At 42.8% G+C, this 25,380-nt stretch overlaps 1 protein-coding gene across 6 annotated transcripts in view; it reads left to right on the forward strand.

The window, feature by feature from the left end:
- The window catches only part of galnt7 (UDP-N-acetyl-alpha-D-galactosamine: polypeptide N-acetylgalactosaminyltransferase 7), a 111,352-nt gene that overhangs the window by 31,050 nt on the left and 54,922 nt on the right, over positions 1-25,380 (forward strand). For all 6 annotated transcript variants that reach the window (XR_013301015.1, XM_077605120.1, XM_077605124.1 and 3 more), the window contains 4 exons: positions 527-815; positions 1,761-1,927; positions 5,143-5,273; positions 8,680-8,759. Coding sequence is in view for 5 of the 6 variants with exons in the window: in XM_077605120.1 (XP_077461246.1) it covers positions 527-815; positions 1,761-1,927; positions 5,143-5,273; positions 8,680-8,759 (667 nt within the window). In the remaining variant the exon portion in view is untranslated. The remainder of the gene's footprint in view (positions 1-526; positions 816-1,760; positions 1,928-5,142; positions 5,274-8,679; positions 8,760-25,380) is intronic.

Below are 25,380 nucleotides of genomic sequence, written 5' to 3' on the forward strand. Positions count from 1 at the left end.
CGGCGCCATTGCATCATGACGCCTTTTTGTCATGACATCATCGTGTCATGGCGCCCTCAACTTGCAGTTTCGTGCATGTGGTGTTTTTATGCGCATATAAACCGTACCCTCGATTCAGTCACCATTTTTTGTCCGACAAAAGTGGTTTTTATGCGAGTAAATACGGTAAGACAAAATTGTGTGGGGATGGGGTCGGTGCACAAACGACACCCACGACGGCAAAAAAAACAAGTCCCAAGCATAATTGCAATTTTTATGATGATGATTATTATTATTATTATAATCATTTCTCATTTCAAGTAGGAGGGTGATATTGAAAACATTAATATTTTATTCTTACGGACTGGCACTAGGTAGCTCGAGGACCGGTGGTAGGGGACCACTGCCTTAGAAGAACAATAGGGCCTTTGCGCTGAAGATGCTCGGGCCCTAATTAATAAGATATATCTTATTAAAGAGACATAATTTATGTATTTAATGTTTGTCTATCAAAATTTGATATATTTTACTTATTCTTTTGTCTTAGGAGGGAGCAACAATGGGCAGACCCCCAAAATGAAGTATGCAACATTCAAACCCAACTTTCATGTTTACAATGCCCCAATCTTGAAAAATGGTGTTCTTGGAAACTTTGAACCCAAAGATCCTGAGCCTCCAGGTCTCCCAGCTGGCCCAGGAGAAGGAGCCAAGCCATTTGTTCTCGGCCCTGAATATAAGGAAACCATTCATGCCTCTATCAGAGAGTTTGGCTTCAACATGGTTGCTAGTGACATGATATCGCTTGATAGAACAATTAGAGATATACGGCATGACGAGTGAGTACTTATCCTGTTTCTCATTTTTTCTCTAATGTTAAACCTAAGTTACTATTAGGCGACCCTCATACTCAGCCTTTACTACATATTTGACAAGTTGGAAACTGAGCACCCAGAGGCCTCCCTGTATATGAAAAAACACAGCTTATTAATTAATTTATTTTACACATTTTGAGTAATAACTAGAGATCAACCAGGACCGTTACTGATTATTATTAGTTAAAGGGAGCCGATAAGATATTTGGAGCAGATATTCATTGCAGTAAAAGTGTAGAAGTTGGTGTAAAAAATAATAATAATCACAAATGTACAATCACTTGCTTTCTGTGTTCCGAAAGGGAGGGTGTTGTTTGCACGTAGACAAATTAAAAAAGGAATATAGGTATCAAGGTTTATATTTTAACGATCAACCGCAAAACTTTCGATTAGTAGTTTTTTAATTACATTTTTTTGTAAGTTTATAAAAATGTGAAAATTCACGCTGAAACTCGCTAGCGGAGGCCACTCCTCTGTCCTCCGCTTGCGAGTTTCAGCGTGAATTTTCACATTTTTATAAACTTACAAAAAAAAGTAAAAAAAAAAAAAAAATCCCCCAGAAAAAAATCCACGATGTAGTGAAGCCGCGATACTCGAGGGATTACTATGTATGTGTGTATATATATATATATATATATATATATATATATATATATATATGGAGGAACAGCATTTTTAATTTAAAACATTCCTTTAATTCCTAATACCTTGCACCAATGTGTACATGAATATGATCAGATATTTGCGATTCTACTTTTGACACTTTATTGATCATTGTATAATTGTATACTGATGTTTTCATGCACTGCAAAATAACAATGTGTTTAACTGTTAAAATATGTTTGAACCCATCTATATAATAACCTTAACATTCTATCCAATTTCTATCGATCTTTGCTATTGATGCAGGTGCAAGTACTGGCATTATGATGAGAGATTGCTGACGTCCAGTGTGGTGATAGTTTTTCATAATGAAGGTTGGTCTACCTTGTTGAGAACCATCCACAGTGTTATCAAGAGGACTCCCAGGAAATACTTGGCAGAAATTGTCATGATAGATGATTTTAGCAACAAAGGTGGGTTTGCTTTCCTCAGACATCTACAAATGTGTTGTACTCCATCCCTGCTGTCCACCAGAAGACTCTTGTTGTAGAGCTTTTCTGAACCGCTTTATCCTCATTAGGTTTCACGGGGGGTGCTGGAGCCTATCCCAGCTGACTCCGGGCCAGAGGCGGGGGACACCCTGAATCGGTGGCCAGTCGATCGACAACAATGCACACTCACACCCATACCTAGGGGCAATTTAGAGTGTCCAATCAGCCAGTACCCGGAGGAAACCCACGCCAGCCCGGGTAGAACATGCAAACTCCACACAGGTGGATGTGACCTGGATTTGAACCCAGGACCCCAGAACTGTGAGGCTGACGCGCTAACCTCTCGCTCCACCGGGCCGCCCCGCGTGATATCAACTGAGTGTTTATGAGGCCATATTTCCTTATTATTTTTTTCATGAGTACAGTAGTACCTGTACTCATGAATAAAATAATGCCGCACATACCTGGAACTCAATACCAATTAACATATATGAACTCCCATCTCTGAACCTCTTCACCAATCATCTTAAAGCCTGGCTGTTAGACAAACAAAATTGCGAACACAATGCCGTCTAAAACTGCTCCTTGTGTGTGTGTGTGTGTGTGTGCGTGCGTGCGTCCGTGCGTGCGTGCGTGCCTGCGTGTGTGTGTGTGTGTGCGCGCGTGCGTCCGTCCGTGCGTGCGTGCGCGTGTGTGTGTGTGTGTAGTATTTCTCTTCGCTTATCTTCCACCTAGACAAGGGACTAAAGATCGAAATTAACCCTCAGTTGGATAGCCTTCCACTGTCGTGCAGACTCTAGTTCCATCCGAACCTCCTGAGCCTTTTGTTGTGCCATATGGGCCCGGAACATCTCCTTCAGTTCCCGGAAAGAGGTGTCCTCAGCAATTTTGGCTCTGACCCATCTTCTTCGCCCATGGCACCTTGAACCAGCTGAGCATCTGACCGTAGCTCTGGTCCCATGGCATCTATTTCAAAGCAGGAAACTGGCCAATAGCTGAGGGTGACAAACCTTTGCCCCTGGGAAAAAAATCTGCTCCAAAAGTAAAAAGCAAAACTATTCCATACTACGCTCTAAAGGCCATCCCACTTTTATTGTGAAGGTCACAAACTTAAAAGCAACAGCTGATGCGTGAACCGCGGAGGAGTTTCTTAGTCTTTTTATACATCTTAGCACTGGCAAAAGCGACACAATATCTCAAGGTTGTTGGATGTTTTTATAAACGGACGTAATATAATTAAACGAACTGAAAACCATCAGTGGAGACTTGACCATCTTTCGGCTGGTACGCTACAAACATCTTGAGGCAGACTGAAGATAAGGTACCCAAGAAGAAATACCTAACTGAACTCACGCCCAACACAGAGTCCTAAAGTACTTTCATTCCTACACTAATAGATGGAGAAGGAATGGCTTGATCAGGGCCATTCCCCCTACTCCAATTAGTGCAATAGACTCCCCCAATTCCCTTAGCAACAAATCAAATATCTGTGTTTCACCCGGGACTCTTTTACTGGTGCACGCAGTCAAGAGGCGGTAGAAATAGCAGTATGTATTGAGTTATGTTAATTTGTTCCTAAACTAATCCAAAAATAAATGATAGATAACTTTGTCTGTCATGTGTCTTCTTTTCTAAGTAAGTAATCCTGTAGATATAGCAATGGTCACTGTAGGATTGTCTGGTGGGCAATTGAAGCCAACAAGGCCTCAATCATGTGCCCGGTTAGTAGTTTATTCTGTTGTCCTAACCCCAATATTTTCCTCAAGACTGTTTTAACCAAGTGACAAACGACGTGAGGTCGTGGTTTCAGATGCTTATGCAGGATTCCTCCCCTAGTCAATTTAGCAGGCATTGTTGTTCTGGCCACCATCACCACTAAGAAAAATTCAGTTTTCTTTTTTTTAAATTTCTGATGACAAATTATTGCATTTTCAATCACTAGGTTTGCTTGTAGAGTCGAGGGTCGTAAATGTATGAAACTCATGTTAACAGGTGCCTATTGAGTCTGTTGTTCTCCATTTTCCTATTGTGACTTTGATGTAGGTTTGTTAAAATATTTCAGCGTGAATTTTGACGTTTTTATGGACTTTTTTATACTTAATATAAAAACAATATACTGAAGCTTCAAAGGGGTGAAGGATCACAGCATTAATATTTAAATACGTTAAGTAATGTACCCACAAGGACAATAAGTCTTTTCCGCTTGATTTTAATCCAAAAGAATGGCAATGAGAGACCAGTGCAGTATGATGGTCAAACGAAGATGATTTGATGGGTGGCTGGCTGTTCTCCATTGGGCCTTCTTCAAGGAAGCTAGAGTGCTTACGAGTTTCAGCACAAATATTGAAAATGTTATTAACATTTTTGATTTTGGATACATATGAAAATGCCGCAATAGACTGAAGCCGTGAAGTAGCGAGGGATGACATTACATCTCATTATTATGACGCCTGTCATTTCTGTATGCATACATAGACCTGTGCAAGAATAAACAACTCCGGTGTACGTGGATAATTGTTCAGTTTAATTAATGTGGCCGCCAATGAAAGTTAGGTTCAAATTTAATTGTTTTCTATTTGAGTTTAACATGTGGTATTTTAAAATATCTCTCCATCCAAACATAAAACCACCAGGCTTCAATTAACATTTTGCTGTTGTATTTAATTAAAAACAATTCCCTATGGCCTAATGGTCTATTGCTTGCTTAACCATGTATAAGATACCTGCTACTAACCATATACGGCTTCACGAACAAAATAATGGCGCACTGACTTAGTGCCACCGCCTCGTGGTGTAGAGGTTCACTCGCCTGACTCCGGTGTGGGCTCGATTCCCGCCAGTGGCTGTATGATTGTGAGTCCGTATGGTCGTTTGTCTCTGTGTGCTCTGCGGCTGACTGGTGACTAATCTAGGGTGTAGTCTGCCTTTCACCCGAAGTCAGCTGGGTTAGGCTCAAGTAACACCCACAACCTTTTCGAGGATGCGCGGTATGGAACATGTATGAATTCATGAATGAGTGGGGAGCAAATAAAATGCAAGGCTCCTCTTTTCAATTTGCCTATATTGGTCAAGTTTGATTACTTTTGCATTGGCCTGTTTAAAAATTTGACAATAATTCTATGAAGTCCATTCATCATTTTAATTGCATGTTGACAAAATTCCCCTCTGTATATTTAAATATAATTTCCACCCTCTAGCCCATTTGAAGGAGCGTTTGGAGGTGTACATCAAGCAGTGGGATGGTCTTGTGAAACTCTACAGAAATGAGAAAAGAGAAGGTCTTATCCAGGCACGAAGTATTGGAGCCAAGAAGGCCACCAAAGGACAGGTATCCTGACTGTGACCTTCCCATCAAATGTGTTTGGCAGAGAATTGTTACAGTATTTCCTAAAATTTCGCGGATAATGTAGAACAGACTTGGCCGCGGTAATCGAAAAAACGTGAAGTAGGATCACACATCATTTCTACTATATGTACATGATTTCGCGTCCGTACTATGTGATAGGTTCACCAATAGGCATTCCCAAATACAGGTATTCCCAAATGTACGCACAAATAAAGAGAAAGGACAATCTTCTGGATTTCTTCTTGCAAGGAGAACCGAACTGGTCATGCCGAGTCCCCGCTCTGTTCTGCCCTCACATGCTTCTTTTCTTGTTTATTAACTTCAAGGACCCTGACAATGGACGTCTCAACTCTCAAAGTAGGGGTGGGAAACATAAGTGAGACCTCAATATAGTCAAAACAAAGGAGGGTTTGAAAGTCATATGCAGCTCTAGGTGTTTTGAATCTTCTTTGTTTAGTCCACTCCAAGCAGTCCAAGGTCCAAGGCGTTTTGGTGTTTAGTCTAACTAAGGTCCTCAGGAGCAAAGCATTTACTTCGTTGCAAGCAACCATATAATTATAATATGAAACTAAGTTTAATAGTAAGGCAAAGCATATTCTTCATTGCAAGCAAATATATAATCATGTGAAACGAATAATCCTCTAATGATAATGAGCAAAGTTTAATAGTAAAGCAAAGCATATTCTTCATTGCAAGCAAATATATAATCATGTGAAACGAATAATCCTCTAATGATAATGAGCAAAGTTTAATAGTAAAGCAAAGCATTCTTCATTGCAAGCAAATCTAGTGCAGGGGTGGGCAAACCGGTCCTCGAGGGCCGCTGTCAGTGCAGATTTTTGTTGTAACTGATCCAGTTAAGGCACTTTAACCAATGAGATTTCTGTAGAAAACAAGAAGCCCCTGACTGCAATCCACTGATTGAACTACTAACATACTAGATTTGATCGAAAACCTGCACCCACTGCGGCCCTTTCTAGAATCGTTTGCCCACCTTTGGTTTAGTGGGTGTATAACACAAGTCCTCCTCCAACTACAGCTTCATCAAGATCTACTTTTCAAGGATTCAACCTTCCACGATCTACCTTTTTTTACAGGCCACTTGCAAAGCTCAGCAATTATGTACTACTACTACTACTACTACTACTACTACTACTACTACTACTACTACTACTACTACTACTACTACTACTACTACTACTACTACTACTACTACTACTACTACTACTACTACTACTACTACTACTACTACTACTACTACTACTACTACTACTACTACTACTACTACTACTACTACTACTACTACTACTACTACTACTACTACTACTACTACTACTACTACTACTACTACTACTACTACTACTACTACTACTACTACTACTACTACTACTACTACTACTACTACTACTACTACTACTACTACTACTACTACTACTACTACTACTACTACTACTACTACTACTACTACTACTACTACTACTACTACTACTACTACTACTACTACTACTACTACTACTACTACTACTACTACTACTACTACTACTACTACTACTACTACTACTACTACTACTACTACTACTACTACTACTACTACTACTACTACTACTACTACTACTACTACTACTACTACTACTACTACTACTACTACTACTACTACTACTACTACTACTACTACTACTACTACTACTACTACTACTACTACTACTACTACTACTACTACTACTACTACTACTACTACTACTACTACTACTACTACTACTACTACTACTACTACTACTACTACTACTACTACTACTACTACTACTACTACTACTACTACTACTACTACTACTACTACTACTACTACTACTACTACTACTACTACTACTACTACTACTACTACTACTACTACTACTACTACTACTACTACTACTACTACTACTACTACTACTACTACTACTACTACTACTACTACTACTACTACTACTACTACTACTACTACTACTACTACTACTACTACTACTACTACTACTACTACTACTACTACTACTACTACTACTACTACTACTACTACTACTACTACTACTACTACTACTACTACTACTACTACTACTACTACTACTACTACTACTACTACTACTACTACTACTACTACTACTACTACTACTACTACTACTACTACTACTACTACTACTACTACTACTACTACTACTACTACTACTACTACTACTACTACTACTACTACTACTACTACTACTACTACTACTACTACTACTACTACTACTACTACTACTACTACTACTACTACTACTACTACTACTACTACTACTACTACTACTACTACTACTACTACTACTACTACTACTACTACTACTACTACTACTACTACTACTACTACTACTACTACTACTACTACTACTACTACTACTACTACTACTACTACTACTACTACTACTACTACTACTACTACTACTACTACTACTACTACTACTACTACTACTACTACTACTACTACTACTACTACTACTACTACTACTACTACTACTACTACTACTACTACTACTACTACTACTACTACTACTACTACTACTACTACTACTACTACTACTACTACTACTACTACTACTACTACTACTACTACTACTACTACTACTACTACTACTACTACTACTACTACTACTACTACTACTACTACTACTACTACTACTACTACTACTACTACTACTACTACTACTACTACTACTACTACTACTACTACTACTACTACTACTACTACTACTACTACTACTACTACTACTACTACTACTACTACTACTACTACTACTACTACTACTACTACTACTACTACTACTACTACTACTACTACTACTACTACTACTACTACTACTACTACTACTACTACTACTACTACTACTACTACTACTACTACTACTACTACTACTACTACTACTACTACTACTACTACTACTACTACTACTACTACTACTACTACTACTACTACTACTACTACTACTACTACTACTACTACTACTACTACTACTACTACTACTACTACTACTACTACTACTACTACTACTACTACTACTACTACTACTACTACTACTACTACTACTACTACTACTACTACTACTACTACTACTACTACTACTACTACTACTACTACTACTACTACTACTACTACTACTACTACTACTACTACTACTACTACTACTACTACTACTACTACTACTACTACTACTACTACTACTACTACTACTACTACTATTACTATTACTACCACCAGTATTACTGCTTCTAAAATCATGTGCTGCTCTTATATAACATTTTTTTAAGAGAGGCCATTCATTGAATATACACCTGTGCAGAAAATTAAGGTAATTTAATAAATACTGTCATTTTGTGTTTTTAGGTGCTAATTTACTTGGATGCTCACTGTGAGGTTGGGATCAACTGGTATGCTCCACTGGTTGCTCCTATTTCAAAAGACAGGTAACAGTGATATTTCTTATCTCTCTCATCTCATTTTCTGAACCGCTTTATCCTCACTAGGGTCGCGAGGGGTGCTGGACCCTATCCCAGCTGACTTCGGGCCAGAGGCGGGGGACACCCTGAACTGGTGCCCAGCCAATCGCAGGGCACGAGGAGACAAACAACCATTCACGCTCACTCTCGTACCTAGAGGCAATTTAGAGTGTCCAATCAGCCTACCATGTATGTCTTTGGAATGTGGGAGGAAACCAGAGTACCTGGAGAAAACCCACACAGGCCCGGAAAGAACATACAAACTCCACACAGGTGGACCGACCTGGATTTAAACCCAATTCCCCCACTGTGAGGCCGACATGCTAACCACTCTTCTGCCGGGCCGCGACAGTGATATGTTTAAAAAAAAAAGATGTCTCCAAATTGATGTCTTTGTCAGTAGTGATTTGTACTCTTAATAGTAACAATATTAAGATGTACATCTGTTTACAAACATCTTTTCAGAATTAATCACAAGATCAATGCTGACCACTACTTGAGACATCTTTCAGTTGTTGATTGTCAGTTTGGAAGGCTTTGTTTTTTCATACTTGTGTGCAAATGAGTCTGAAATCTATACCTTCAGGCAAGTCCCGAGTTACTATGGACAAATTTAAGCAACTACCCTCTAAACTTTAAAATTATGTTGAGTCAGGGCGTTACTTATTATTGATTAATTCGACCCCCTCATTATTATTATTATTTATTATTATTATTACAGTAATACCTCGATTATCGTGGTTAATGGGTGGTCGGTCCCCCCCGCGAAAAGTGAAAATCTGTGAAGTTAGGGTCACCCCTATTAAAAAAAATATATATATAAAAATATAAAAATTATTGAGTGCTCTCCGACCACCCCATCCGCATCAACGGGTTTTATTGAAACAAGATCACGTGACAGAAAAATAGGCGGTGACACAAAAGTAGGCGTTGACTCGCACGCCTTAACACATGGCCTTAACACATGGGTCAGCAAGGGTCACCAAAAGGATTATTGTAGTTGAGTGACAAATGGATCACAAAACAAATTCACTGAACACTGCTCACCGTCAGACGTAAACAACATGAATAAGACTATATAAGTCAACTGACAAAATCCGTCAGGCAAAGAATATTGATCTTTATTCATCCTCTGGATGCAAGTTTAATAATGTGTCATTTGGGAGTAAATAGTAATGATTCAAATGAATTAGTCAAGAGCCAGTACAAAGATAATAATTTTACTTGCTTTTTGGATTTACAATTTCATTACAGTAGTACTTACTGTTACTACTACTTTCTTTTCTCTATTTATTCTGTCACGTACTGTTCTGCGCGTGTTTGGCCGTGAATAAATGCCCTTGTTATTCCTAAATGAATGTTATCTGTAACGGGCCGTATATGGCCCGCGGGCCGAGGTTGAAAAACATGTTTCAGCGAAACGTCCGTTCGGCGAAACGTCCGTTCGGCGAAACGTCCGTTCGGCGAAACGTCCGTTCAGCGAAATGTCCATTCGGCGAACTGTCCGTCGGCGAAGCGTCTTTCGCCGAATCGTCCGGTCACGCTTTCACACGGGATTATACACAGTAAAAATGCAGAATAGTAGCAAAATCACAAGAATGGGGGTTCCAAATTTAACCAGAATGGAGAAGCACGACCACAGTGATGTACCTACGGCTGAGTGATCCTGGGACATGGTTTTGGCTAGGGCTTTCATTTTAGCTATGGCACGAGTAATGTTACCTTCGTCGCCGGTCTCATCTGGGATGAAGGTGCAGCAGTGTTCTCCGACTATGGCACACAGCTCCATCCTTGGCTGTTATCAGATCCAGGACCATCCGGTCCTGCAACTCCATTTCCCTAAAGGCTTTTAATTCATCTGCTATACCTTGGATTGGATTGGATAACTTTATTCATCCCGTATTCGGGAAATTTCGTTGTCACAGTAGCAAGAGGGTGAGGATGCAGGAATAGGAAGGCATTTTGGACATAAATAGATAGGTAATAAGTAAGTTAATAAATAAATACATGAATAAATATATAAATAAATAAGCGTGTTGTTTAGCACATATATACATACATACACATAAATATACATGAATGCATACGGTAGGTCTTAACACTCAGCCATTTTTTTGTTAAAGAGCCTGACAGCTGATGGGAGGAAGGATCTGCGGAAGCGCTCCTTCCTGCAATGAGGGTGCCGCAGTCTATTGCTAAAGGAGCTTCGGAGGGACTCCACAGACTCATGCAGGGGGTGGGAGGTGCTGTCCATGATGGACATCATCCTGGTCAGCATTCTCCGCTCTCCCACTTCCTCCACAGAGTCCAGAGGACAGCCCAGAACAGAGCTGGCCCTCCTGACCAGCTTATTCAGCCTGTTCCTGTCCCTCTCCGTGCTCCCGCATCCCCAACAGAGCACTGCATAAAACACTGTAGATGCCACCACAGTGTCGTAGAAAGTCCTCAGCAGTGTCCTGCACACTCCAAAGGACCGTAGACTCCTCAGTAGGTAGAGGCGGCTCTGGCCCCTTTTGTACAGGGCATCTATGTTTGTGGACCAGTCTAGTTTGTTGTTGAGGTGAACACCCAGGTACTTAAAATTCTCCACGATTTCAATGTCTGTACCCTGGATGTTCACCTGAGTGGTTTGTTGAGGATTCCTCCGAAAATCGATGACCATTTCCTTTGTCTTACTGGTGTTGATGTAGAGGTGGTTTTGCCTACACCAGTCAACAAAGGTTGTGATGACTCCCCTGTACTCCAGGTCGTTCCCGTCCGTCACTCGTCCAATAATAGCGGTGTCGTCAGAGAACTTCTGGAGGTGGCAGGTGTCTGTATTATGTTTGAAATCCGATGTGTAGAGGGAGAAGAGGAGTGGGGAGAGCACTGTGCCTTGTGGGGCCCCCGTGCTGCAAGCTACCACATCAGACATACAGTCCTGGAGTCTCACATATTGTGGTATGTCAGTGAGGAAGTCGATGATCCATGCGGCTAGTTGTAGGGCCTTGATAGTTTGGTTAATGAACAGTCCCATACGATAGGTCAGTGTCTCTACACCGAGCATAACTTTACCCACTCCAAGCTAGGGAAGTGCTGACAGTGCGATTTTCTGGGAGGTGGACCACATTTTATGGTCAGGAACATCAGTGCCCCAGACTGAACCATGTGGTTATCTCTTACTGTTATTTTCACTCCCCTGTAAAGGAATGCATCTTGGACTATCTGCACCATTGCACGACAGCCTGTCCAAGCTACGGGCAAGCTCAAAAACACTATGTCCACACATCCAATACCCATCATCTTGAGCAAGAGTGCCCATCACATCAGGGAGAGTGTAATAGTCCCTGCATGTGGCACCCAGGGGCGCACCTGTGGCATTGAACTGGGCTTTGTCAGTGGTGTTTCGCGTGCGCTTGGTAAGTACCTGACTACAGCACTTCATGGGGACTTCTCCTACCGGCTCAGAGTAGCCCCAGAATGACATGTTGATAGCAAAACACACAGCCTTAAAATCACGTGGGTATGGGATGTTGTTTAACATAGCTAGATCTGTCCAATCATGGCGTAGGAACCTTGTGAAATTTCTACCTGTCATGTTTGGTGCTGTGGAATTAGCCTGGGGAACTACACTTAAGTGTAGTGCCTTGGTACTGTGGTATAAGGATGTCGGGATATCATGGAGGTGTGTCAGTGTCTTTGGCATAGGGGTCAATCGGCTTGGGGTACACTAGTGGGGTACCTGTGGAAATAGGTATGCGACTACACACAACAACTTTCATTCACACCAGTGAGTTTCTTCTGGAACACCATGAAATTATACCACATATTTCCTTCATAGTAGTTATTTGGATTGTTCTTCTCATACCACTTCACTTTTCTCTGTAACAGGAATATGGCACCATCTCGTTTTCCAACTCGAGTCTCTGTGGGCGGGTCATTCAGCCACACCCAGGCTGCCACTGACAGTAGTCACTGTGATGAGGGTGGCAACAGCTTCCATTTTGGCTTCTGTGTGGGGTGCTAAGTCTGGGAGGTGAAGGTTAGGTGAGGGGTGCTTGTGGCAGGTGAGCAGACATCAGATGAGTTTTTCATGGACAAAGGTTTTGGAACCGTACGACTTCCATTCTAATCAGAGTCACCTATGTCTCGAACTACCTTGACCTGGGATTGGTGAATCCACGTCGACCTTTCAGCGATCTTTACTGCTGGGGGGTGGTGAGTTGAACCACAAATGGGCCTTCCCAGCGTGGCGAGGACCAGGACTTCCTTTTTATGACTCGGATCAGGATCTGGTCACCTGGCTTCACCACCTCCTGTAAGGGAGACAAAGGGAATAACGGCAGCTTACATGCACTTTGGAAAAGTTTTTCTCTAAACATTTTTACCATCCACTCTGTGAGTGGATCTGCTTCACCCTTAGTCTCTTGCCATGGTTCACCTTCCCATAGGGGAAGTTAGAATGGTCTTCCATGAACTATCTCAAAGGGTGTTAACCCCGAGCTAGTAGGTACTATCCACATATATGTTTTGACCAGTGATAGACATTCTGGCCATGGCTTCTTTGTCTCTTCCATGGTTTTCTTAAGCCTTAGTTTTATTGTACCATTCGTTCTCTCTACCAGTCCCGCGCTCTGCGGATGGTAAGAGCAGTGGTTTTTCAGACTTATTCCTAGGTGTTTTCCCATGTGTTGTACTATGTTGTTTAAAAATGAGCTCCATTGTCACTCCAGATGATTCTGGGGATCCCATGTTCTGGGATTGTGTTTACAGATGGCTTTCGCCACTGTTAATGCGTCTGGTGATTTTGTGGGGACTATTTCAGTCCATTTAGAGAATGAGTCAATCAAGACTAAACAGTATTTATACTGGTTGCTTCTGGATAATTCAATGAAATCCATGTGTATTATTTCAAATGGGTAGGTACCTTTTGGACATTGGCCTCGTTTGGGCCTGAGGTTACCTTGCACATTATGTCTGCAACAAGTTAAACAGTTCCTACAAAAGTTTTTTAAAGTAGGTATTTAGACCTGTTGGTATATGGAATACATGTACTATGTCCACATTTCTGCATCCTCACCCTCTTGCTACTGTGACAACGAAATTTCACGAATACGGGATGAATAAAGTTATCCAATCCAATCCCCCCTGTTGAGACATGAGACTTTCCATGGCTCAATTTTGCTACCATTTGGAATAAATTCTTTGGTAAGCACGGTAGGCCTTTAACTGTGTACAGGCCGTCTGCAGACTGTTCTGTGCCATCATGTATCCATGCATCTTTTTCTTTTTGTGGTGCAATGTTTTGCATAGCAATTAAGATTGTTTTTGGGATTAACTCATTTTGTTGTTGTTGTGTATACTGTGCAGTGAGTGTTTGTGCTGCTCCTTTAGCTGCTGCATCTGCTCTGGCATTTCCTCTACTAATTCTGTCGTTGCCTTTAGGAAGTAGTACTGCGTCAAGTAATTGTTTCAGCAGTTCAGCGTGTTCTACTGATTTGCCTGTGGATGTTTTCATCCCTCTTCTATTCCATTGTGCAGCAAATACATGTAGAGTGGAGTGTGCATATTGGCTGTCTGTATAGATGGTGACCTTTTGACCTTTAAACAATGTGCATGCCTTTGTTAATGCTGTAATATCTGCAGCTTGAGCTGAGAGATTGGATGGCAGTTTTTCTGCACATAGGACTTCATTGTCTGTAATGACTGTGAATCCTACTTGATTTTTCCCTTGTTCTGATTTGGATGCTGATCCATCTACGTATAGATAAGTGCTGTCTGGAATGGAAGTGTCTTTGAGATCTGGTCTTGGTTTGCAGAATTCATTGGTTCTTTCATCACATTAGTGTGGATCTCTGTCCTCTTCAGTTGGTATTAACGTTGCTGGGTTCAAGGTATTGCATCGCTTAATGGTGAGATGGGGTTGCGAAAATGTGGCTGTTATGGCCAGGTGTCTTGCTGGTGACAGGAACGACATTTTTGTTTGTGTTATCAGTAGATCCACTCCATGGGGGACTTGGAGTGTGAGTGGATGGGACAGTACAATTTCAGCTGTCATCTGTACGGCTAATGCTGCTGCGCACACTGCTCGTACACGGGGGTAGAGAAGCTGCAACTGGGTCCAGTCGTTTTGAGTAGAACGCTACTGGTTTCATCTTTGTTTCATGTGGTTGTAGTAATACTGATGTCATGAACGTCCCTTTGCAAGTCACTGTTTAGGTGAATGGTTTTTCATAGTCAGGAAGCGCCAGGACTCCTAATTCCAAGATGTGTTGCTTCACTTCCATGAATGTTCTGTTTCCTTCTTCAGTCCATGTTACTGGGTCCCTAATTGTCATCTCAGTAGCGTAGATCATGTCTAGCAGTGGGTGAGTTAGTTCTGCATAGTTTGGAATCCAACTCCTGCAGTAGTTGGTTAGGCCTAAGAAGGCCATCATTTGTTTTTTAGTCTGTGGTTTCGGACATTGCTGGTTGGCTTCTCGTCTTCCATCCGTTAGTTCCCTTCCTTTCTGTGAGACTTGATGTCCCGGGAAGGTGACTGACTCTTGACAGTACTGCAGTTTCTTCAGTGACGCCTTGTTCCCAGTTTGCTCCAGGTGTTTGAATGATCTGATCGCTTCTTCTTTGTTTTCCTCTTCTGTGGGACTGGCTATCAGTATATCGTCTACACATACTAGGATCTGTGTGGTGTCTTTATGTTCATGCTGACTTATACATGCTATGATCTCTTGTGAGAATATTGGGGGCTGTCACAGAACCCCTGTGGCAGCCTTGTGTATGTGTATTTGGTTCCCTCGAATGTGAAACCAAACCAGCCTTGGGCTGTTTTGTGTAATGGAACAGAGAAAAATGCATTGTGGAGATCAATCACTAAAGAATTTCTGATGTGGTTTTAACTCGTTCAACAGTGTGTGTGGGTCTGGTACACAGGGTGCTCTGGATTGTACTGCTGCATTGACCTGTCTTAGGTCCTGGACCAATCTCCACGTTCCTGTCTGCTTTCTTCACGGGAAAGATGGGAGTGTTGCATTCACTTAATGGACTTTCAATTAGAATGCCTGCTTCGAGCATTTCTTGAATTACTGGTCTGATGCCATCAGAGAAGGATAGAGTTGTCCTAATCTTCTTTCTTTTTGTCCTCTCGTTTGCATCTGTGGTGAGACGATCGGACCCATGTCCATACTTCCCTTGTAGAATGGCACTGGGGTGTCGGCCGAGTCATATGGTGGGACTTTGGCGGCCCCTGCTGGTCCTGCAGCGGCACCTGCGGGCTCTGGCTCTCCTCCTATCGCTCCACCTTGTGGTGGTTTTCTCTGCCGGACGTTTTGTTCTGCTCTGGCTCCATCGTGTGGTGGGTGAGGAGTATTGTGCAGTCTGGGAGGAGCAACCTGTTGAGGAGTCGCCCCTCCCTGCGGAGGGGAGCTTGGGCTGGTGGGGGTTGGTGATTATACGCTGAACTACGCGCTCCTGTTACTTCGTTTGACCTCTTATTTATCACAGTGGCCATACATGCTTTTTGCTCTGCTTCCCTTATCTTCTTCTCTCTCCTCTTCTCTCTTCCTTGCTTGACCAAGCCACACTTCGACATCTTCCAACTGCTTACATACTTTTTCTTGCTTCTTTTCTTTCTTAGCCTTCTTCACTTCTAATCTTCTCGGTATCGCTTCCAACGGTTCAACTTCTAACTTTCCTTTCCATCCATGTTTTTTCTTTTTCCAATCTTCTGCATGAGCGCAGTGATCAGGAAAGTGCCTAAGCATAAACTTCACGTTGGCCGGGAGCTCTTTACTGGTTCCCGACCTCATTTTAAACACTTTTACTTCACATTCTTTTTCTTTCTCGTCACTTACTTTGTTACGAACGTCTTATCTTACGGCTGTATTTTACGCTATATCTCTTATTCAATTTTACTCACCTCTTCCCAGGGACGTCCCGTCTTAATTTATCATCCCTTTAATACTTCTTTTATTATCTTATTTATCTGCCTAGGTAGCCTTTTTAGTCATTTATTTTCTTATTTTGCGCGGCAATTGTCGAGTTTTGTAAGTGCGTCACACTGCCCTTCCGGTTTTATCTACTTGCTCCTATGAGGATTACGTATGCTATCACCGTTTTTATTCTATTTTTCTTCGTACGATCTTATTTCTGACATTGAGCTCTGTTTTACTCACTCTCTTGGCACTGTATCTCTACACATTCACTCTATTTTAACGCAAACTTCGAAGTCCCATCAGGAGGGGCGTGCATCCTACTCCTCGGGAAGACCGACACACAGTCAACCACGTGGATTGCCTTGGAAGGCACAGCCTTCCTCGGAGATAGACCGACACACAGTCACAATCCGGTATTGCTTTTTATCTTTATACCTTTACGTATACACAGATAACTTTTTCTCCGACACACATATTTTTTTCCCCCACACACAGGGAAACGGGGACTTCTAGATTGGTTTTTGCGAAATAATTTTAACCAGCGCCTTACCCGTCTTAGGTGCCCATCTTGGTTCGAGGGGTATTTGTTCACTGGGCCTCGGGGCGACGGGGAACCAATCCCTATTGGCCCCTTCTCTCAACGGGGAATAGCTGACGTCAGTTTCGTGGCCTCTCGATCCCTCGCCGTACCAACGCCGCAGATCTTGAATCCCGGGTTTCGGCACCAGAAAATGTCAGGTATACGCTGAACATTCAAAGAGGTCAAACACAAGTAAGCACACCAAGACAGATGGAGTGAGATTTTAACGCTTCTGCAGAAGGGGAGCACGTAGAGAAACAGACACAGAATTCAATCTCCCTGCGCTCTCCGCAGTGATCTCCGACCACCCCTTCCGCATCAACGGGTTTTATTGAAAGATCACGTGACAGAAAAATAGGCGGTGACACAAAAGTAGGCGGTGACAAGCACGCCTTAACACATAGGCGGTGTTACTGGAAAATTCCATAGGTGGTGTTACTGGAAAATTCCATAGGCGGTGTTACTGGAAAATTCCATAGGCGGTGTTACTGGAAATTTCCATAGGCGGTGTTACTGGAAAATTCCATAGGCGGTGTTACTGGAAAATTCCATAGGCGGCGTTCCTGGAGAATTCCATAGGTGGTGTTACTGGAAATTCCATTTCGTTACAAAAGAAGCATGGCAGCTCGGCTTTGTTGTTAAGAGGGTACCTTTCACATTATTATTACTATTACTGCGATTGCTACTACTATTGCTATTACTACTACAATTTGCAAGGCTTTGGGGCTTAACGGAACCACTGTCAGAGCCATTATCCACAAATGGAGAGAACTGGCAAACCTTCCCCGCAGTGGTCGGCCAGTTAAAATTACTCCAGGAATGCGACTACGACTCATCCAGAAGGTCACAAAAGAACGTAGAAAAACATTGAAAGAACTGCAGGCCTCGCTGGCCTCATTTAAGGTCTAGAAAAACACTGGCCAAAGCGGGCATCCATGGCAGAGTTTCAAGGTGAAAACCCTTGCTGTCCAAAAAGAATATAAAGGCTTGTCTTACATTTGCCAAAAACATCCTGAAGACATGTTAGTCTGCCTTCAAAAGTCTGCCTGTATTATCCTGAATAGGATGCACCTGTTTGAGGTCATCAGCTGCATAAAGACACTTGCCCACCACATACAATCAGTAAGACACAAACTTGTTACATAGCCAAAGAACTGTCCAAAGATACCAGAGATAATATTGTACACTGGCTGGAAGGGATTACGGAGAAAATTGCCTTGCAGCTAAATAAAAAAATGTCCACAATTGAAGCATTCAGTAGAGGAGGTGCGCCGTAAGACGCATATCAAGGTTCTCCCGTGGCCTAACCACTCTGTAGATCTAAAACCAATAGAAAATATTTGGAAGGGGGCTTAAACTCTGTATTTCTCAGCAACAGCCCTGAAAACTAACCGACTTAGAGGAGATATGTGTGGAGGAGCAGGCCAAAATCCTTCCTGCAGAGTGTGCAAACCTGGTAAAAAAACTACTGGAAACATTTGTCCTCTGTAAATGCAAACAAAGGCAACTGTACCAAATATCTTTTTTTCTCAGGTGCTCATACACTTCCAGCTTTATCACACAAATAATTAAAAAATGATAGTGATTTCTGCATTTTTCTTACATATTTTTCTCTATTTATCTTTGTCGCATTGGTGAATCGTAATATAACATAAACTGATGGAATAATCATTATTATAAATGTGTTTGCAATGAATATAAAGCCTTATAATATACATGCTTACTATATTAATCAATATATTTGCTCATCCTGAATGTGTAACTATATTAAACAATATATATATATGTGTTGATCGCTTTCAACGAAGACAAACGCTTACGCCAAGGTCGCTCTCCAGGACAGCTGGGATCAGCGAGAGATACAAGTACGCAAAGACATAAAACAATACACTGAGTTCTTGCTCCGAGGACTGAGTACTGGAAGATACACCTCAACCGTGTTTTTATAACCTTCATGATGTTATTCGGTTGAGCTTATACAATTGTTCAAAACAGCAGAGACAGTTGTTTTTGATTACCTTTGAATGTTTTGGTTATGTGCCGCTAAATGGAACGAAGAGTATTCCGCTCGTCAGAATGCACTGTGGACTAAGACGGCGTCACATTGCATCTCCTTCGAAGTTGTAAGCAGAGTTTGTTGAAAGATGTTTTTCCTTTTTTAATTAAATATTACTAATAATGATTTAAAAGGTTTGAATCATTATTCTAACATAAACAAATTTAAATGAACTTGGATTATGATGCAGACACACTCAAAAATAATAAATAATAATCTAACCTTACACTAAACTTAATTCAAAATATTCCGAAAATGATGCACACGACTGTCCTCACAATAGGATAATGCACGACCACTTGCCAACGAGTAGTCTTGAATTAGCGATCGCTCCGCCAACGGGAGTTAACAGGCTAAGGGGGAACAAAAACTGAAAAAATGCAACGCTCCGCCCAGTGCTCGCAGAGACATTACAAAGAGGGAGTTGCGACCAGAGATATTCCACGAGGGAGTTGCGACCAGAGACATTACACGAGGGAGTTGCGACCAGAGACATTACACGAGGGAGTTGCGACCAGAGACATTACACGAGGGATTTGCGACCAGAGACATTACACGAGGGAGTTGCAGGGAGAGAGCCAGTGCCCCTGATGTTCTTATAAGCAGCCAACGAGAAGTAATATATACTCCTCGTATTAGCGATCGCTTCGGCATTCGCGCTGAGTGACGGAAAAAAACACTGAAAAAAATGCAACACTCCACCCAGTGCTCGTAGATATCTGTTATACACGTAAGAGATGCGGTAAAAAAGACAGTGCGCTGCAATGATAAACAGCCTCTCATGTCTTGGCCACCTGGCTTTTTCGTATCTCGAAATGTTCTCGTATCTAGAGATAATTATTTGCTCGAAATTTTACTCGTATCTCGAAATGCTCGTATGTCGGGGTACTCGTATGTCGAGGTACCACTGTATCTTCTTGACCAAAGCCAGATCCATCACCCACAAAATGGACGATTTGGGACCAACAGCTTTGTCAGAAACTGCAACATTATTTTCATCACTTTGCGTGTATATACACAACTGGTGCTACAACAGTAGGATCATTAACACTCCCTGCTCCCCTGATTTAGAGCTCTTGGCAGTACGGTGCAGGCCCTTCTATCTACCTAGAGAGCTAACGATTGTCATTGTAATGGCTGTTTACATCCCACCGGATGCTAACGTTAGCACGGCACTTAGCCTCCTGCTAGCGACTGTAAACAAACAGCAGCTTGACCACCCCGATGGAGTCTTTATTGTCGCTGGTGACTTCAACAAAGCACGTTTAAAGACTGTCCTGCCTAAGTTTACCCAGTACGTGAAGTGTCACACCAGAGGAGATAAAACTCTAGACCAGGGGTCTCAAACTCAATTTACCTGGGGGCCGCTAGAGGCAGAGTCTGGGTGAGACTGGGCCGCATCAGGATTTCCACAAGAAAAGCGCTGATAAAACATTCCAACGTTATCAAATATCTTTATTTTTTGACAAAAAATAATGAATTAAATAAATTAACTTAAAGATGAATAAAAAATGAATCAATCAGTAATACAAAAATAAAATAATAATAATAATGAGCATACAGTAGATATACACTGGCTGGCTAAGTAGAGAAAATGAATTATTTTTATTCCGTTTCAAATGTCTGTATTAACAGCTCTTTAAACTTTTAACTTTCTGAACTTGAATGGAACATTGAACATGAAATATTCTGAACACGGCTTCTCTTGCCTACTTCTTGCTGCTAGAGACCTGGCAGCGCTTCTTCTCACATAGCTGAGTCACATTTGGCTTGAGGGGGGAAGCAGTGGAGACCCTCAGTGGAGCTTGAAGATGCTCATCAGTAAATCTGGACCTGTACTTGGACTTATTGAAGTTCAAGGTGGAGAAGACACACAACTATGTGCTCCCAAAAAGGCACATGGTCCGCTTGAACATTCAGGAAAGTTCAGGGAAGCTGGGGATCAACTCTCTCAAAAATTGCCCAAGCTTGTCTGCTTCTCCACTCACCTCCCTGAATTGGCTTTGAGTGCAGAGTTGCATTGCAGGTCAATGAGCTCAATTTGAAGCTCAGAAGGGGCATCTTGCACATCAAAGGAGAAGGGGTCCGCAAAAATTTGAAATGTGGCTTTGTGTGTCTTGAAGTCTGCAAATCTGTGATCAAATTCCTCCTGTAGCTTCGAAATGGCCTCAACATACTTCTCACCACTGAATGGTGTGCCTGCATCCACGAGAGCCTTGCATGCTGGGAAATGGCAAAGGTTTGTCTGAGAGAGCTGGGCTTTCCATAACACAAGTTTAGTGCAGAATGCTCTCACATTGTCATAGCCAGCACTGACAAGTTGCCCCTGGCCTTGTAGCTTCTTGTTCAGTATATTAAGCTCATGTGTGATATCAACAAGAAAAGCCAAGTCCATGAGCCATTTGGGATCACTGAGCACAGGAACAGCAACCCCGTCTATCTCCATGAAGTCTTTTACTTCTGCTCTAAACTAAAAAAATCTCAACACGTTTCCCCTGCTGAGCCAACGTACCTCAATGAAGTAGAGCACATCCCCATATTCTGACTCAATTTCCTTTAAAAAAGCACGGAACCTTCTGTACTTTAAGCCCCTGGATCTGATTTGGTTGATGCATTTCACAACGACAGACATCACATTGTCAAACTTCAGGCATCTGCTGCAAAGGGCCTGCTGATGGATAATGCAGTGCAGAGCTATGGCCTCCTCAACACCCTCCTCTTCCAGTTTTTTTTAACAAGTGCTACCAGTCCATTCTTCCTCCCTGTCATTGATGGGGCTCCATCGGTTGTTATTCCAACAAAGCTCTTCCATGGCAAACCGGCATTCAATGGCATCACACAGCTGGTGAAATATTTCCTTAGCGGTGGTCTGGCCATGCATTGGAATTACTGTGAGCAACTCCTCCATTACTTCAAAATTGTCATCAACACCACGGACATATATTGCGAGCTGGGCAGTGTCTGTGATGTCTGTGGTCTCATCCAGAGCCAATGAATATACACTGAAACATTGTGCTTTCTCACACATTTGATCATAAATGTCACTTGACAGGTGAGAAATGCGCTCTGCCACGTGTTGGCAGAAAGGCTGATGTGGTTGAACTGATTTTCCTTTTCTGGACAGACAATATGTGCAGCCTGTAATATGCACTTTTTGATAAATTCACCTTCTGTGAATGGCTTACCTGCTTTAGCAATCAACTCACAAATGGCGTAGCTAGCTTCGACTGCTGCATTACTGTCTTTGGTAGCCTTCTTGAAGAAATCCTGTTGCCTCAGAAGACGTGTTGTAAGACTGGCAACCTGGTTGGCTCTCTCATCTCCCTGGTATTTTTCGTACTCCTCAGCATGTCTCGTAGTATAATGACATTTCAAATTGTATTCCTTGTACACCGCAACTTTTTCAGTGCAAATGAGACACGTCGGGGTGTGTGCGCACTTTCGCTCTCCGATCGTATTGGATTACGGCAGTTCTCCGAATTTCTCAAGTGTCATGTTAACGCACTTACTGTTAAGTTTCAGTTTCACTCGCGGAGATGGCTACAGACACTGACACAGGCTGGATCACGGATCATAGCGCCTCATTCAGTTCTATGCTGGGAGCAGCGGAGGACTGTGCGCGCCGAGCGGAGTGATCGGCTTCACGTCTTCTCCTCCACCCAGCTGATTGGAGGAATGAATGAGTGAGTGAGCGAGGCACTGGACAGCCCGGCCGATGTCCCGCCCTCCAGAGCCGTATACCTCACCGTGATTGGTTCATTCAGCTCCGAACACAACAAGTGTCATTCATATCAATCTTGCGGGCCGCACGAACATTAATCTTTCATATTAAGACGGGGGCCGCAAATTATCGTCCCGAGGGCCGCAGTTGGCCCGCGGGCCGCGAGTTTGAGACCCCTGCTCTAGACCATGGTTATTCTAACATCAAACATGCTTATAGAGCCACAACCCCCCTCACCTTGCTGGATCCGACCATCTCTGCCTGTCCCTCACCCCCTCATAAACCCCACTCCGGAGGCTAACAAGGCCACAAATAAAGATAATAAAAACATGGCCCAAGGACACCCTTTCTCAGCTGCAGGACTGTTTTTCCCGCACCATTTGGTAACTTTTTGAACACCACAACCTCCAGGACTACACGGACACTGTACTTTCCTACATCAAAAACTGCACGGACAACGTCACTGTTAATAAACAGATTCAGGTTTTTACTAACCAAAAACCCTGGATGACCAGTCAGACACAGGCACTCATCAAATGCCGTAATACCGCCTTCAGGTCAGGGGACAAGGTACAATACAGCACTGCCAGAGCAGAGCTGAAGAGAGGCATTAAAAAGGCCAAGGCAGCATATACAAGGAGAATTGAGGAGCACTTCACAGGAAATAACCCAAAGAGGATGTGGCAGGGAATACGACATATTACCAATTACAATGACAATATAGTGTCTGTTAATGCAGATGCCTCACTAGCAGAGGAACTGAACCGTTTTTTTGCATGCTTTGAGACTGACAAATCAGACCCAGTCTCAAGACATCCACCACCACCCTGCAGCAGTACACTGGAGCTTCAGGAACATGAAGTGAGACAGGTACTGCAGACTATGAACACCAGGAAGGCTGCTGGCCTCGACGGAGTACCTGGGAAGGTGCTCAAAGCCTGTGCTGACCAGCTGACTGGTGTTTTCACTAAGATTTTCAATTGTTCCCTGCAACAATCCATCATTCCATCCTGCCTGAAATCTGCCACCATTATCCATGTCCCTAAAAAGCCAACCATCGACAGCCTGAATGATTATAGGCCTGTTGCACTTACGCCTGTGATCATGAAGTGCTTTGAAAAGTTAGTCGCCCGCCACGTCAGGGATACAATCCCTCCCTCACCAGTTTGCTTATAGAGCAAATAGATCCACTGAGGACGCCATCGCCGTAGCTCTACACACAGCACTGAGCTACCTGGAGCACCATGGGAACTACGCGAGGATGCTTTTCATTGACTATAGCTCAGGCTTCAAAACTATACCGGACATTCTGGCTGACAATCTCTCCCACCTTGGACTATCCTCTTCCATCTGCTGCTGGATAAACAACTTCTTAACCAATCGACCACAAACTGTTAGACTTGGTCCCCACCTCTCTTCCTCCATTACACTGAGCACTGGCTCCCCTCAAGGCTGTGTACTGAGTCCTCTTCTGTACTCCCTGTATACATATGACTGTACACCGACCCACCAGTCTAACTCCATCATCAAATTTGCCGATGACACTACTGTGGTCGGACTAATCTCAGGAGGGTATGAGTCGGCCTACAGAGATGAGGTCAACAAACTGTCTTTGTGGTGTTTGGTGAACAATCTCACACTGAACACCACAAAAACTAAAGAAATAATCCTCGACTTTCGCAAACGCAGCACAGATCTGGCCCCACTCCTCATATATGGAGTATGCGTAGACAGGGTCTAGTCCTTCAAATCCTGGGGTTCCACGTCACGGACAAGCTCTCCTGGTCTACCAACACCACGGCAGTGGTGAAGAAGGCCCAGAAACGACTCAATTTCCTGAAGGTACTCAGGGGGAACAACTTGGACACTAAGCTTCTGGTAACCTTCTATAGAGCCACTGTGGAGAGTATCCTGGCATACTGCATTACAGTGTGGTACGCTGGAAGCACGGCAGCAGACAGAAAAGCCATGCAGAGAGTGATCAACACTGCCCAGAAGATCATCGGCTGCTCTCTGCCCTCACTGGATGACATTGCCAGCCCTAGCTACCTCAGCAGAGCCAGGAACATTGTCAGGGACAAATACCACCCTGGTCACAACCTGTTCCAGCTGCTGCCCTCTGGCAGACGCGACAGGTCTCACAAAGCATGGACAAATAGACTTAAGGACAGTTTTTTTCCCACAGCCATCAGGACTCTGAACTTTCGGTAGCACGACACACAATCCCTTCTGTGCAATAACTTTGGGGTCAGGTGACATGAAGGACGTTGGGCGGTGATCTGCCTCCTGCTGGCTGATTGAAGTTAAGTGAGGTTGTAGTG

Source organism: Stigmatopora argus, chromosome 7, assembly GCF_051989625.1.
Source record: "Stigmatopora argus isolate UIUO_Sarg chromosome 7, RoL_Sarg_1.0, whole genome shotgun sequence".
In the NCBI taxonomy this organism is placed as follows: domain Eukaryota; kingdom Metazoa; phylum Chordata; class Actinopteri; order Syngnathiformes; family Syngnathidae; genus Stigmatopora; species Stigmatopora argus.